This window comes from Vicugna pacos, unplaced genomic scaffold, assembly GCF_048564905.1.
Source record: "Vicugna pacos unplaced genomic scaffold, VicPac4 scaffold_204, whole genome shotgun sequence".
NCBI classification, from domain to species: domain Eukaryota; kingdom Metazoa; phylum Chordata; class Mammalia; order Artiodactyla; family Camelidae; genus Vicugna; species Vicugna pacos.
The window spans coordinates 209,280-226,235 of record NW_027328883.1 but is presented as its reverse complement, the minus strand read 5'-3'; the positions used below and the strand labels follow the sequence as shown (position 1 = coordinate 226,235).

Genomic DNA, 16,956 nt, shown 5'->3' with positions numbered 1-16,956 from the left:
AAGAAAGAAAGAAAGGAAGGAAGGAAGGAAGGAAGGAAGGAAGAAAGAAAGAAAGAAAGAAAGAAAGGAAGAAAGAAAGAAAGAAAGGAAGAAAGAAAGAAAGGAAATGCAAAATTGAGCAATTAAACTCTCTCTGTAATGTCATATAGTGGATAACGGTGGAGGAGTCACTTACTCCTATATAGATTATTAGAGTTAGAAAAAGAGAATCTATACTGGCTTGCTTTTAAAAAGTTGGAAAACCTTGAAACAAAGAGGAGAGTGGTATTAGGGGCCAGGATTAAAGTGAAAAACACACAGAAAAACAAGAAAAAGTCACTCCTCCCCTCCAAATGGGAATATTTTGTTTTGAATGATTCATGAAAGCAATTTCAGTAACTCAGAAAAAGAACACATTTAACTGACTCCTTTCAAATATATTCCAAAACAATACCATGTTGATTAAATAACATGTGTCCAAATGAAGAGAGTGTTATGTCCTTAAATGCAAAAAAAAATGCCCATTACAAAAGGAAAGGCACAAGAATTAATTATTCAAGTTTTTAGATGAATTCAAAATCAATGTTTCACATAGTCAATGAATATTAAACTTGAAAACAAGCACTCTAGGTAATTTGTATGTAAAGACAGGTGTGAAACACTTGGACTGTAAGTAATTATGTGTATGTATATATTAATGAAGCACTTTCAATCTGTGCTAAGGGCAGGTGTCATTTAATACTGGACCAACACCAGTTAAATGACATTGTGATGTCTTTGTGGAAATGACATATTCACAAACCCATGTCTCAGCACTGATATTTATGTAGCTAGTTCTCTTCCCTTAATGGTTTTTAGCAGTTCAGTTTATTCAAAAACAGAAATTTAAGATGCTTTTAATAATTTCTATATGGCAATAGAGGAGATTTTCCTTTGAAATAATTTTCCCCAGTGGAATCGGCTCTGTAAACGAATGAGTAAATACAAAGTGGTGCACAGATCAAATGGATTTTATAGTCCTTGATTTTTTTCCTTAAGGAAGAACAATGTAGCCTTCTTTCTATACCTGTGCTGCTGAAACTTTTGGGGCTGATACAGATGCACTGAGGCTAAACCTAAAATTAAATCATCTTTATTGCTAAAAGTCATTTGACAGTGTTAGGTACAGAACGTCAGCATTACTGACAAAAAGGGCTGAAAGCTTGATACATATAATTTGGGAATTGCTGATTATAGTCACAAACTGTTTCTGTTTCATGTGAGTTTAAACAGAAAGGAGGGTCTTGCACTTCACGAACAGGCTATGATAAACAGGCTATACTGACTTGCGCTACAATGTTTAAATGACTGTAATGTGATTCAGCGTGGCTGATGTTACATTTGTGTCATGTAATTTAGCTTCCACTTCTTTCTTCAAGGTCCTCAGAGTAACAGGGTTTGGAGATAACTTTCAACCACTGCCAGGTCTAGGTGTTGCTGTTTCAAGAAAGGAAATATTAAATATTTGCATATTATTTAGGTAATTGTTATACGCATTCTGTAAAACAACAACAACAACAAAAACTTTACCCCAATGCTCACATCCCTCCATAGTTCTTAATATCAAGTATACACTACTTACAGCTTCCAGCATAATTTTGTTCTGCAGCTTGGCCATTTCTTGTCTAACTTCGCTTTGCTCATCAGTAAGAAGAAGTTCATGATCCTTGTCTAACTCCTCCATACTCTAAAACAAAAAGCCTAGTTCAGTGATGAAGCACCACTTTTCATCTCACGTTCTAAACACGTACCATTAAATTTCAAAAGTAACAAGTCCTAATACTCAAAGGATACTCATTATTTATTCCAAATAAAAACATTACAACAAATCATGGAGATCAAAATACCCACTTAAGAAATCTAAATGTCGTTTTTGAGTCAAATATGATTATTATAGCGGTACAACAGAAGTACCCTTTGCTCAAAACTGTTAACAAACACTTAAGGTCACGGTGGAGCAAAAAAAGAAAAAAGAGAATGACAGTCCCACAGAATGAAATACCACAACTTAAAAACTCTCTCATAAGCTGTCTAAACACCAGGTAACAATGCACTTATAATAATCAATGTAACATGGTTCTGCTCGAGAGAATAAAATGATCTGTGATGTGACCTCATTAAGCTATGAAAAACAAACCTACGTTTTAAATATTTATTACTCATTCAACAAATGGTGATCTAGTACATCCAATCTGAATAGTAGTCTTCCAGGGCCGAGGGAGGGGGAGTTTCCAGGCCTACCTGGGTTTTTTAATTTTTTAAATTAGAGATTAAAAACATCAAACACAAACACTTTATAGCAATTAAGGAAACACAACTTGCCAAATCCATGTAATGGAAAATAAGATTGATTCTGATTTAGTTGGCAGAAAGAATAAGATTTCACTAGGTAAAGGAAAGAGAGAATTAAACGTAATCTAGGGCAGGAGCATAAGCAAAGCCAGGAGGTAATGGTGACTTAGTGCAGAGAAAGCAACTACTCTGGAGGGGTGGGAGGAAAAAAAGAATGTAAGTATGAAACTACAAAGAGAGGGTTTTGTTATGGGGGACACGTTGAATACCTGAGGATTTAAACTTGGGCAGCTAATGACAGGTTTTCAGGAGGGAAGGGATACCTGTTGGAAGATCATGTTGCAGAACTGCGAAGGATGGATTGGAGAAGACAGAAATCAGGAAACAGTGTAACAGTACAAGCAAGGAATGGTGAGGTCCTGAACCAGGGCAGCAGCAGCGGGAATTCAAAGAAAGAAATTAAACAGATACAAACTACTACACCTAAAGTAAATAAGCAAGAAGGATTTACTGTATGACACAGGGAACTACATTCAATGCCTTGTAGTAAGCTGTAATGGGAAATAGTCTGGAAAAGTATAGATATATATATAACTGAATCACTTTGCTGTACACCTGAAACTAACACAATACTGTAAATCAACTATACTTCAATAAAAAAAAAAAAGGAAGAAAGAAACTAAAGTACAGTTGCAGAGGTGAAAATTGCAGGGCCTAGTAATTGCTGGGTGGGAAGGACAAGGGACTTGGAGGAGCCAAAGACAACACTAACGTTACTACCATAAGTGCTGGCCTTTAGTAATAACCTTTAGAAGCAATCTTCTTGGGTACTTTATCAGATCTGCACACCAATCAGTAAACGGTTCTCAGGGAGCATTAGAGCAACATCTTGTCTACTTAGATATGCCTTTAAAATAACTCCTTTGTAGACATATGATTCTAAAGTTCTTTAAAGAATATCTATTTTAAAAGCCTTTTGCTAGTTTACCTAAACCATCTCAATTAAAGAGAGTGACATTAACATCATGTTTTTGAATAAGATTATCATTAGAAAAGAACACTTCCCAGCCCTGCCCACCACCAAAAAAGAAGGGTAATGTGCAGGATTCCATCTATTCCTAGATAAGCATACACAGTACACACATATCTGCGGGGAGAAAAGGGCAATGTGCTAATGTGCAAATATCTCGGCAGATCATTCTCAACCCACAAACATTAAGTCTTCCTCTGGGTTTTTCATTCAGTTGTACACTTAGGCCTCATATGATTATAAGTTTATATAGAAGGTCATTATTAGTCACATATTCTAAAAGCAGATATGGCATAAACACTCATATAATACATCTGAAAATAGAAGAGTTATTCATTAATTACAATTGCCTGCTTCATATTTAGCAGTAACTGTTAACATAAGACAAGCAAAAGACATCTAGGAATGATTTATAAACTTCCTACTTTCCACTATATATTTGTTGCTGATCTCTTAAAAACTGATTGTTGAACAATAAGGTTATGATTAAACTGTAAATAAAGTATCAGTTTTCTTCATGCTACATATATGCTTAGATAAAATTCCCAGTTCACAGTTTCCTGTTTTAACTGACTCCCCCAAAACTATTAGTGAATCCTAAAACCAAGAACACATTTACTAATTTTGTTAAATCCAGAACAATGAATTCAAAGTGTAAAACGGTTAACAATTTAACAGAACAACCTAAACGTTCATTTCCCATACATATGGAAAGAAACATACTATCTTCTACTTTTACACACAGATTATTTTTATAAGAATCTAGTGTGTTACCAAACAAAACAGACCTTTAAGAACTGCTCGTATAAATTCTTCATTTTTTTCAGTCTCTGGTACTGAACAATTCTAGCTTGTCGAAGAATCTTTCGTTGCTCTCGAAACATGTTCTACAAATACAACAGAATAGGAAAGTGATAAAATGTGGGTAACATTTAATATTTGGAGAGCATAATTATACATTACATTTAAAAGGAACACTCTTTAACTCAATGCTTGTTAGCATTTCCCGTTTTAACAACTTTTATGACCAAGTTTAGATAATTGTGCTTACTACTTCTCTACAAAACCATATCATAATCCTATCTTAACAGTCATTGAGTAGGAGAATTTCTTTCTTACCAATCATGAAAACATGTTTTGATTCTTGATTTCAAAACTCACAAATGACCCTTCCAATAATGTGTTTACCACAGGTAGGCAAACGCCACCTAATGATCCTTCCAATCAGTAATTACAGAGGACCATTCTTTCTTAACAATACTCAAAACATGTATTACTTCTTGATCATTTCAATGTGCACACAGATGGCCCTTCCAATAATGCTAGCCTTTCTGCCCTTTGACCTCATCTCCAACAATAATCTTGACCTCTTCCCTACATTAGCCCCTCACTAGTCATTACACAGTCATACCCTGGATTCTGTCTTTCCCAGTAACTGCAACATCTACATGATCTTAACAAGAGCAAACACTTACATGGGAACTATTCGTCAGGTACTTTCCCAAACCATTTAAAATAAACTTCTTATATATGATCTCATTTAAAACTCAAAACAGCAATTCTCCAATGAAGACATAATGTACGACCGATAGGCACATGCAAAAATGCTCAAGATCACTAATTATCAGAGAAATGCACGTCAAAACTACAATGAGGTATCACCTCACACCAGTCAGAATGGCCACCATTCAAAAGTCCACAAATGAGAAATACTGGAGAGGCTGTGGAGAAAACGGAACGCTCCTACACTGTTGGTGGGAATGCAGGTTGGTGCAGCCACTGTGGAAAACAGCATGGAGATTCCTCGAAAGACTAAAAATAGACTTATTGGATGACCCAGCAATCCCACTCCTGGGCATATATCCAGAGGGAACCTTAATTCAAAAAGACACCTGCACCCCAATGTTCATAGCAGCACTATTTACAATAGCCAAGACATGGAAACAACCTAAATGTCCATCGACAGATGACTGGATAAAGAAGATGTGGTATATTTATGCAATGGAATACTACTCAGCCATAAAAATGATAAGAATAATGCCATTTGCAGCCACATGGATGTCCCTGGAGAATGTCATTCTAAGTGAAATAAGCCAGAAAGAGAAAGAAAAATACCATATGATAACACTCACATGTGGAATCTAAAAAAGAAAAAAAAAGACAAATGAACTCACATATAAAACAGAAACAGACTCACAGACATAGGATACAGACTTGTGGTTGCCAGCAGGGAAGGGAGTGGGAAGGGATAAACTGGGAGTACGAGATTTGTAGATACTGACTGGTATATATAAAATAGATAAACAAATTTATTCTGTATGCCACAGGGAACCATATTCAATATCTTGTAGTAGCTTGCAGTGAAAAAGAGTATGAAAATGAATATATGTAGATCCATGTATGACTGAAAAATTGTGCTGTGCACCAGAAATTGACAGAACATTGTAAACTGACTATACATCAATAAAAAAAAATTCAAAAAAGCCCCACCAAACCTCAAAACAGCTCTACGAGGTAGGGACTCTTAGTGTGTCCCCTTTCATGGATGAGGAGACTCAGGCAGAGAGGCAAACAATCTGTCCTTGGTTTCACAGCTACCGCTGGTCAAACAGAATTGCATCCCAAACATGTATGGTTCCAGAGTCCAGGCTCTTGACCACTGCACTATGCTGTTTCTCCATGTCTCCCAGCGTTCAATCACTACCTCCCAGCTTGTAGTTCATTCCCTTCCTTGCTACATGTAGTTCAATCAATACTCTGTCGGGATCCTAAGACTTTTCACTGTCCCCAGCCCCGACTCTCATGACCTCCCCTTTCCTCCTTCCCAGCTTAAATTCCATGGTCAATCATTATACCTATGCCCTTGCACACGTACCTTGGCCCCTTCTCACTCTGTCAATCTGCACGGCTAAACCCCAACCTGGGGAAAATCCACCTCTCCAGCTGCTCTGCCACAACTATGCCAAGTCGTCTCACACTTTAAATTCACGGTCACTATGACACTAACCTAAGTTAGATCCCTAATGCTGCCTGGCAACAAGATTTCCCTAGTCCTCTCGGGGGGGGGGGGGGGGGGGGAAACAATTCTAACCCGCCTTCTCTGCCTTCAAAAGGCAACAACTTCCTCCACCGTCCTAACTCCCAACTGGTAAACTTACTATTTCCACTAAACAGACAGAAGCAACCGAAACAGAACATTCAGGCTCCCATCACTACATCTTCCACTCTGGGTTCATGGGCTCTACCTTCTCTCCTGTATTATTGCCTGAGCTACTGCTACTCGAGACTTTGATACAACGAGCTAATGTGAAAGCTAAGGCTGATACCAACAGCTAGTTTTTCTTCTTGTTCCTGGGCTTTCTGCACGTCTATATTCCACTCCCGAAGCAAAGTCCGAAGCTGCCGAGAATATCGGAGATGAAGATTCTGCCTGTAAAACGTAACAATGAGCACTGTCATACTTCATAAGATATGAGAAAACATTAACCACACTCAAAACAAAACTGACCTGACACAATTTACACTATACAAGGAGAAGGCAGTGACAGCATAACAGCAGCTAAAACAGTCTCATGGGAAACAGAAAGGTTAAGTAGATGATTTACTCTTTAATTCCAAAATGACTATTCCTAACTGAATAACACAAATGCTATGTCACGTGCTCTCTACCTCCTGAAAACTAATGAAGATTTACTGTACTATAAATTTCCCATAAAAATTCATTCATCTGAAAGCAGTTTACTTTTCACTTCTTCTTACTGAGTAACTTGTGTGTTCTAATACAGTAAGTAGATTCGATGAGGTTACTACATCCATTCATCAGAGATGTCCAAACAGGAATATTTCACTCAAATACTTCCCCTCTTTGGCACAACAATGATTTTGAAAAAAGAACTGTGAACACAGTTCCGCTAAAATTGACGAACTTTTCACAATATAAGATTAACCTTTTCTACATAACAATACAATTAACTATCACAAGGATAATGATTGAAGACATTTACCTTACGTTCAGCTAGTATGGGTGTAGAATGAATATAAATTAATTTCATCTGACAAAAACTCAATTGTTATTTGAAAGGGGGGAAAAGGTCATCTTTAGTGGCTTCTAGGAAATACATCTCAATTCTGTTAAGGAGTGAGGTTACCGAACTAAAGAATTTATCTGCTTAGGGAAAAAATCAAGCAAAATGTGTTTTTCACTGGAAAATGCAATATGATAGTATTTGCCTTAGGTTATCTGCACCAGTGAACACTAAGAAATTATACAAATGTTGTTGTGGCTGAAAAAAACCACCAACTTTACCTTTGTTCTAGTTGTGCTTTCCAAACATGCCCAATTTTTGCATTAGTGGTGCTGATAGAAGCTTTCATATTCATCTCAAACATTTTTCTCTTTGCAAGAAGAGCCCGTTTAATGTCATCTACATAGAAAATATTTATTCATTAAAGATTAATGTTGAAAATTATTTTCTTCCCATATATTCAAATCAAAATGGGTAAATGCCGCCTCAGCAATATGCAAAGACATTTAAAAGGTATAAGACAGGCATCATTTCAAAAAGCAAGACTGGCATCACTGTTAGTATCATTTTCACTTCCCACATCAACAACTCAAAAGGCAAGTAACGGAAACCTGTAACGTCGAATCACACTAAATACCTGTCTAGAAAAAAAAAAAGTATCTGAGGGCAACGGATGTAATCCAGGGATAAACATTTCCATTTATAAAAGCTATATAGTTTAAAACAATGTTCTCTAGTTGTAAATATCACTCAAACGTACCTTGAAATCCTTCCAGCATCTCCCGTACTTCATTCCTGTGAAGAAGTTATATCAAACATTATTAAATAAAGATACATGAAAGACCATACTTGTTATGAAAGAAATGCCCCATGCAAGGACTTCACAGAGAATACTTGTTACATGAGCCAAGTGGACTTTACCTAGCAGGTGAAAATTGCCATAAAAACATTACCGCAAGTCTTCCTCCAATGTTCCTGGAGAAGGATTTATTCCCCCATAATTATCAGTGACTCGGTTGTTTCCTACATTGAAATAAAAATGGAAAACACTTTAAAACGAAGCATGGTATTGTGATCAGTTTTCACGGAGAAATATCCTCAGTGGGGAGGGTTTCAGGCTTAGTGCCACCAAGAGCTGTTAAAGCAGACATATGAAAGGACTCACGTATGTGCAGGTCAGATGAAGTCAGATCAGGGACCGGGTCCTTTTTATGGAGACACTGTTACAAGCCTTTCAGGGTTTAATGTCAGCATAAATCATGTAGCCCAGAAGAGATATTTGGGAAAGAAGGGCCTGCAAGCATGAGGAAGAGCTGCCATGTAAGCTTCTGCAATCCGGGTGTCCAATAGGAGGATGGAGTGGGCAACCCCCAGGACCCGACACGGCTTTGCAGGCACATGGATTTCACTGGCTACAATGTCGAGGACTCAGAGCAGTGACCTGAGGGACACGGCCCCTGCCCCCGTGCGCTGTTATCCGCAAAGGCGTCCGATGGACCATACGTACCTTCCGGAACACCCTCTGACCCACGCGGCTCTCTTCTCTCTTGTCTCCCGAAGTCACAGGCTGCCATACCCTGAGCCTCCACCGGGGCCTTCGCAGCCCTCCCCAGGCGCTTCCTCTCAGCCGGCGCCATCCCTAAGTGTCTCTTCCCAGGCAGAGACAGCTCTCCTGCACCTTGTGAGCACAAACTTAAAGAAACGGGCACAGGGTCAACGAGCGATGCCCGGCAAGGGTCCTCTGCGCACATCAGAGTGTGCGTGCCCGCGTGTCTCCGGCTGGACCAGGAGCGGACAAAGCAGGTGGTGACTGCGAGCCCCTCCTCCGGGGCTGGACGGAGGGCTGGCGCCTGCGCCCCACACACAACCCACCCCGCGCCCGCGGACATCTGAGCGCCGGGCCCCTCCGCCAGATTCTGGCCCCTACGGAGGGAGGGACAGAGGCCGCCCCTGGCCCTCGGTTCCCGGCGGGAGGCCCGGCCACGGGCAGGACCCAACTAAGGGTCCCTCGGGACGGATGGGGGATAAACCAGTCTGCGCCTGGCCCGGGACGGTCAGGTCGGGGCGGGGGGGTGGGGGGGAGGTAGGAGGGGGAGGCTTCCCCACACGCCGAGTGGGCCCCAGGACGACCTCGCGGGCCCGGACTGACCCGCCGGGCCACCGGGCAGGAAGGACGGGGGCCGCGGGCGGACGGCCCCTGTGCACCCGCCCGCACCCTCCCGGGACGTGGGGACCGTCCGACCCGCCCCCGCCCTCAGGGGCCTCGCCCCGTCCTGTGGCAGCCCCGGGGGACGCCACCTCACCGGCCAGCCTGGCCGCCCCCGCTCCACAGCCGGGTCCCCTCACGTCTGAGGAGACGCCCCGTCCCCCCGCCGCCCGGCCGGCCCAGGTCGCACAGTGCGGCCCGCCGGCCTCCCCTCACCCCGCCCGCCCCGCTCCCCCCCCCCCGCCCCCACCCCCGCTCCAGGCCTCCCTGCGGCCCCTCCATCTCTCTGCCCCTCCCTCCATCCCACCACCCGCCCCCGCCGCCGGCCCCGGCCCCGGCCCCGGCCCCGCCCCCGGCCGCACCAAGACCTCCACACCGCGACCTCCGCGACGCTCCTCTGAGGGCCTCCCGACAGCCCTCAGGAGCCAGCAGGCCTCTCCTGGGCGGGAGCGGCGCTGATTGGCCGGCACAGCGCGCACGCGGGAGGCGGGGCCTCGCCCGAGCCCCCGCCCCCTGGCCGGACCGCCCTCCGCGGAAGGTGCCCAGGCTGGGGACCTGCGCCGGGGGTTCCAGGACCTCCGTTCAGAGGGCGTTTCCCGGGCCTTCTTCCTGGGAAGTCACAAGAGGACACGGGAGCCAGGAACAGGTGCTCAAGCCTCCACCCCCCTGGTGACTCCTAGTCACCCTCCTCCTGGGGTCCTCTCCACTCACCCCTTCCCCTTGCGGAGGAATAGCCCAGCCGCAGGCGCGTACTGGGGGAACCCTCCCACCCCCGTCTTCCAGGTTTGGGTTTTCGTCTTTTAAGGACACGTGTGTGCATCCTTCACCATCCTTGCTTACTCTGGCGCTGTCTGCGTGTGACGCTAAATTGCAGCCCATTCTCTCTGGTATTCTGCCCCTTGCTCTTTTCACTCAACGTGGTGTCACCAGCGCTACCTGTATTAGGACCTGGAGCCACAGTGCTTTCATTTCCCCCGCCGCATCCTAGACCGTTGTGGAACCACGCCTCAGTTCGCTCCTCCGTTTTCTGGTTCCTGCACGTCGGGATACTTTCTGCTTTAGAGCCCCGAAAAGCAGTGATGCTGGGGATATTCTAATGTCCGGCCCACGCGCAACATGTTTTGCAAGCTTAAGGGAGTGGACGGCTGGGTCGTCGTCGCAGGCTAGTGAGTACGGCGAAACTGTTTCCTCCCTTCCTCCACCGGCTGGCTGAGCGCTCATTGGCTCCCTAGACTCACCAAATACTTGGTGCAGTCAGACTTCAGGTTGCCACTTTAGTGGGTGTGAAATTCCGTGTGTGGGGGTGGGGTGGGGTGGGGTGGGGGTATTCTTTTGCGTTTCTCCAGTCACTTATAAGGTTGAGCTCTTTTTTCTTTTGATGCTTATTGGCCATTTCAATTTCCTTTTCCAGGACAGGTCTCGCTGGCTGTCATGACCATTTTTCAATTCGGTAGGATGGCCTTCTTATACATTTACAGAAGTCGTTTATATATTGGGATACTAATCTTTATGCCTGTGGTTTCCTGTCTCTTTCTTTGTCATTTATAGCTCAAGTGGTAGCGCTGCATGCTTTGCATGCACCAGGTCATAGGTTCAATCCTCTTCTAAAAGGTTCAGTACCCCTTCTAAAAATAAATAAATAAACCATATTATCTCCCCACCACCACCAAAGAAAAAAAACTAAAATAACTTTAGTTATTTCAGGGCATAACATCTTTCTCCTTCTTTTTCTTGTAAGTCACTTGTTTAAAGTTTATTTTGCATTTTAACATCTTTGTTCATGTAGAACTGATTTGTTTTTTGGTTGTTATCAGATAGAGATCCAATTGTATTATGTCCTCTATGGGGAAATTTGCTCTTCACATCTTCGTTAACTGAATAGTGTTAATGTTAAACTTAAGTTAGAAAGTGTTAATTTCCTCACGATCGGTTCATTTAGTAAAACGTCCGTGTTTGCCCACACTACACTGATTCAGAATACCACTGTTATCATACCCTAGATTTCCATATGTTATTGGATCTAGTCTGGACTTGCTGTTTGTTTCCATTGGTTCGTCTGTCTACTCATATTCAAACACCACACTGTCTTAATTATAGAGGCTTTGGCACATACTGTAATATCTTGTTGGGCAGTTCTCCCTCGAAGCTCTTTATTTTCATCATTTTTGTACCTATACTTGCATTTTTCCATAGGTATTGTATCATCTTGATATGTCCGGCAGGGCAAAAGAGAACTTTTTTTTTGTAACTTTTTTTATTGATTTATAATCATTTTACAATGTTGTGTCAAATTCCAATGTAAAGCACACTTTTTCAGTTATACATGAAGATATATATATTCATTGTCACATTTTTTCTCTGTGAGCTACCATAAGATCTTGTGTATATTTCCCTCTGCTATACAGTATAATCTTGTTTATCTATTCTGCAATATTGAAATCCCGTCTATCCCTTCCCACCCTCCACCCCTTTGACAACCACAAGTTTGTATTTTATGTCTGTGAGTCTATTTCTGTTTCGTATTTATGCTTTGGGTTTTTTGTTTGTTTGTTTGTTTGTTTTTTAGATTCCACATATGAGCGATCTCATATGATTTTTTCTTTCTCTTTCTGGCTTACTTCACTTAGAATGACATTCTCTAGGTCCATCCATGTTGCTGCAAATGACATTATTTTATTCTTTTTAATGGCTGAATAGTATTCCATTGTATAAATATACCACATCTTCTTTATCAGTCATCTGTTGATGGACATTTAGGCTGTTTCCACGTCTTGGCTATTGTAAATAGTGCTGCTATGAACATTGGGGTGCAGGTGTCATTGTGAAGTAGGGAGAACTTTTGATATTCGTATTGAGATTGCATTAAATCTATAAGTGAGCTTTGCAAGAACTAACACATGGAGGATGATTGGAAAGGCCTAACAAGGAACAAGGCATTTCTTCCCACTAGTCCAACTCTACTTTTGTGTCTTTAAGAAGCATTTTACAGCATTTTAAAATGTAGATTTTGGATAAGCCTTCATTTTATTCCTGAATATGTTTTCCTTTTTTGCTGCTCTTATAAATGAAGTTTGTTTTGCCTTTCATTGTATCTTCTAACTCATTTTTGTGTGTGTGCATGTGGCGACTTTTGATTTCTGCATCTTCATTTTATACCCTACATCGTTGTAGAATCTTTTAGTGTTTCAGTTAGTTTTACCCCCAATTCCCTAGGGTTCTTTTGGTATATTATCATGTCACCTGGGACTAGAGATAATTTTCCTTCTTCTCCATTTGTTAGTCTCTATTTCGATCATCTCATTCATTGCATAGCTTAAAACCTCCAGGACAGTATTAAGTGGTAATGGACATTTTGGGCATTTTTAGACTGTTCTTGACTGTGGTTGGAATGCCTCAGGTTTTCCCAATTATGTATGATTCCATTTTATTATAATTTTGTCTGATTTTGTCAAAGATTTGTTCAGCATCTCTGCAAATAATTACATAATTTTTCCCTTAGGCCTATTAAAATGCTAAATTAAAAGATTTCTTAGTGTTGCACCTTGCAGTCCCAGAATAAACCTTGCTTGGAACCTGGTGCATTTTCCTCTCGTGATTTTGGAGTCTGTTTGGTAGTATTTTATTTTGGGGCTTCTACATTAGTGTTTGTTAAGGGGCACTGAACAATAATTGTAATTTATGCCGCTGACATTGTCAGCATAAATCCAACGTTTTCCTTCATTTTCTTTGCTCTAAATCAACTCACATAGTGTTGGGACTGTATGGTCCTAAAATTTTGAAGAAATTCTCTATGAAACTACCTGTGCCTAGTGATCTCATGTAGGTTAAATTCTTCATAATTCTCTTTCTTCTTAGACATTATCTCTTCAAGAAGCTCTTTGTTCCCATTGGGGTCAATTACAGCAAATTGTGTTTTTTCAAAAAATTATGTGTTTCATTTAGTTTTTCAGATTCATCTCAGTAGACACGTGTAAAGTAAACCCTTTGATTTGCAAAATTTCTTCTGTATTGTTATTTCCATTGTACCATACATATGTATGTTTTTCCCTTGATTAAATTGCCTAGTGCTTTCATTCATTTTTAAAGAGAATTTTGACTTATTCACTTGATCTAGGTTTTTTTCTCCCTCATTAACGTCTACTTTTATATATTAGTGTTGTTTCCTTCTTTGTGCTTTCTTTTGTCTTAATTTGGTGTTTCATACTGAGCTCTTGAATTGAAAATTACATTCATTTATTTTTATTCTTTCACTTTCATACATGTGAGTATTCAAGACTGCATTTACTCTGACCAATGCTTTAAATATAGCTCATTTATTCTGAAATGTAGTAGTCTTCCTATAATTTGTATAAATTCTGCACGTATCTCCAGTTTGACCTGGTATTTCTTTAATGGAAGATTTTTCAATGTCTTCGGAGAAGGGATCTTTTAGTTTTTATAATTTCTGGTTATACTGTGCTATGATCAGAGCATGTGGTTTGTAACATCTCTATTTTGTTGAACTTAGTGATGTTTTCTTTGTGACCTAATACATGTTCAATTTTTGTAAATGCTTTTTGTATCCCTTAGAATGTGTATTTTCTAGTATCATGCTGTAGTTTTTAATATGTACTAATTAGTTCCACCTTTTCAATTATGTTATTCAAAAAGTTATACCGTTATTATTGTTGACCACTTAACTGCTTGTGGGAGATTGCATTTTCTAAAGCTGGCCACAGCACCATCTCCTCTCCCACATGCTCTTCTCATAGTGTGACTCTGGCTCTGCTTCCATCAAGGAGTGGAACCCACATACCCTTCTGTGAACTTAGGCGGCCTCAAACTGCCTTGACCAAGACAGTATAGCATAAGCGGCAATTTGTGTCTTCTGAGACTAGGTCATAAAAGTGTCACGAAATCTCACCCTGGTTTTCTGGGACGCTCGTTCTTGCAACCTACGTACCATGCTTTGAGGAAGCCCAAGTAGCCCATGGAGAAACCCAGGGATAGAATCAGATGCTCCCATCCCACAGCCCCAGCTGAGATTGCAGGCAATAACCAGCCTCAGCTTGCCAGCCATGTGAGCGAGACGTCTTGAATGGGAATCCTCTCTACCCTCAAGTTGAGCAACCCCAGGTGATGTGACGGCGACACTCAGAGCAGACATGATGACTCATCCCTGCCAAGCCCTGAAAAAAAAAATAGCTAAAAGACTATTTTTATTTTAAGCCACCAAGCAAAACCTCCTAGACCTCCCCTGTGAGCAGAGCTCTGTTTCTCCCCCAAGTCCCCAAAGGAGAGCCTTGTGGTGGTTGCCTGCTCTCCCCCACTGTCTCTCTTACTTGCTCACTCCCCACTACACATCTCCTCTCCTCCAGTTTCCATCCTTCCCATTGCCTGGAATCTTCCCTTTCTGGTCTGTCTAGCCTTTACATGCACAAACAACATGACCTTCTCTTGCTGCTGTTGCTTCTCCATACATAACTGCACTCATCAAAACAAATCAGCAACCTTCAGAAGATTTGACAGGGACACAACTGTACATAGCTAACTGATATTTTTACAATTATCTTTAAAAGAACCAAAGGCATAATTTGCCACGTTCATCTTCTAGGAAGACCTCTGAAGCAGCCTTCCCATCTACCTGTTGGTGACCTGTGTACATTCACTGAACACTTTGGAACATTTTCTCACCCCAGCTCCTGCCCATATTCCCTGGTATCTCAGTTCCTTTAATGTCGTCTTTTAAAAACTGCTCCTGCATTACTCCATTCAAAGTCCATCAACTTCTAGGGCTATGCTTGGAAGTGGCTCCATCTTCCAAACCCTTCCTTCAGATATCCTGCACTTGAACCACGACCTCCTATCCTTCCAGCTCGCTTTTAGACTGGTTGTCCCCACTGTAACCATTTGCCAGCCTCATCAGAAGTTCCACTCCACTGCCCTTTTTCCTTTTCCTCTATCGAAGGGCCCCTCCTGTCTTCTCATGAGTAAAAGTCTAGCATCTCAGTCAGCCCCTTCTCTATAACTTCCTGGGCTTTTGCTGCATTTGTTGGGTAAAATCCAATTTCTCTGAAAACGCAGCTCTCTCTTCCTTTGCTGGCTCCTGCCACAGTGCAGAGAAGTGCCTAATATGGTCAACATGTACCACAGTGGATTGACGATTTACAGCCTCAACTAGGCCCTCAAATTGTCCCCAAGTTATCCCATTTCTGTGTGGTCAACCCACTCTCTCCACTTGCCATTTTCAACCTCTTCCACTCTGCTCCACATTTAATCCTTCTCCCTCCCTTCACAAATCCTCCGCATGCTTAGCCACTCACTCAACCTAATTTTTCTGAGCAAACAATTCAGACAGAAACCCTAGAGACTTCTGCTATCAAACCTGTCCCACAGAGGAGAGAGGGCCCTGCCCCTGTGTTCTAGGTCCCATGGCCTCCTGTCTTCCAGGAACCTCATCCAATATTTCATCCTTAATTTCTCTCCGTCCTCTGTCTTGGGCCTCTCTTTCTCTTTTCCACCCGTCCCATGAACATTTTCACATACTCAAATCTCCTTCAACTCAAATGAATGTCCCTGGGCCCTACACCCAACCAATCTACCTCCCCCGTCCTCCTCCTCCTCCTAGCAGTCCAAGGTCTACCAAGACTTGTCTATGCTTGTTACCTCAATTTTCTCACCTCCCAGGTGTTCTCTAACATACTGTAAGCCAATGTGGGCCCTCACATCTCTTAAAATGGCCCTCACCCGAAAGTCACCAAATGCCTACATGTGGCTAAATCAAATGAATATTCTCTGGTCTTCATCTCACTCAATTCACAGCAGCATTCAATACTGTGGACTACTCCCTTGGTTTTCTTTCCCCTCCTTCTATCTTCTTTTGGCTCCCACAACTACACATTCTTCTGTTACCTCTTGTCCTTCTGGTCACTTCTCAGTATCTTCAGTAGGTTTGCCTCCTCCAGTGGGAAATTATATGGCAGAGCTCCCCAGGACTTGGTTTTACTCGGTTCCCTTCTTGATTCATGCTCTTTCTCTTAGCGTTTCCATATATGCCCGCCCAGGGGACAATTGCCAGTTACATCAGAGTTTCTCAAGGTGTGGTTCGTGGGCCAGCCTGCATCAGGATCATAGGACAGAGGGGAGGGGGGGACCGCAGGCAGGACCCGAAGCCACAGGATCCCTGGTAGCACTGTGTGTTTTCAGGGCATGCAGATCCTTCAGGGAGGTCACGTGTGCAGTCCCAAGGACCAGCCGGCCACAGAAGGGTCCAGGCGTGAGGTCAGAAGCCCCTGCCAGGACCTCAGTGCAGGACTCCGGGGTGGGGGGGTGTTGTCCACCTGCCTGTGATCAGTCCACCTCTGCTTGACAACAAATGACCAGCCCTCTCTGTGCATGTGCACAAA

At 42.2% G+C, this 16,956-nt stretch overlaps 1 protein-coding gene across 5 annotated transcripts; it reads right to left on the bottom strand.

Moving 5' to 3' along the window:
* Nucleotides 1-1,095: 1,095 nt before the first annotated feature.
* LOC102540138 (synaptonemal complex protein 3-like) lies at nucleotides 1,096-16,622 on the bottom strand. 5 transcript variants are annotated; one of them, XM_072958155.1, is made up of 9 exons: nucleotides 16,463-16,622; nucleotides 8,873-9,057; nucleotides 8,319-8,388; nucleotides 8,126-8,160; nucleotides 7,647-7,764; nucleotides 6,671-6,770; nucleotides 4,129-4,227; nucleotides 1,601-1,705; nucleotides 1,096-1,455 (listed from the first exon to the last, which is right to left on the bottom strand). In XM_072958155.1, exons 2-9 carry the CDS (start codon nucleotides 9,000-9,002, stop codon nucleotides 1,402-1,404), a joined length of 711 nt encoding a protein of 236 aa, XP_072814256.1. In that variant the 5' UTR covers nucleotides 9,003-9,057; nucleotides 16,463-16,622; the 3' UTR covers nucleotides 1,096-1,401. The 5 variants fall into 5 exon arrangements, with proteins under 5 accessions (XP_072814256.1, XP_072814257.1, XP_072814253.1 ...); XM_072958156.1 differs by lacking the exon at nucleotides 16,463-16,622 and adding an exon at nucleotides 10,508-10,531; XM_072958152.1 differs by lacking the exon at nucleotides 16,463-16,622 and adding an exon at nucleotides 9,934-10,012.
* Nucleotides 16,623-16,956: the final 334 nt, after the last annotated feature.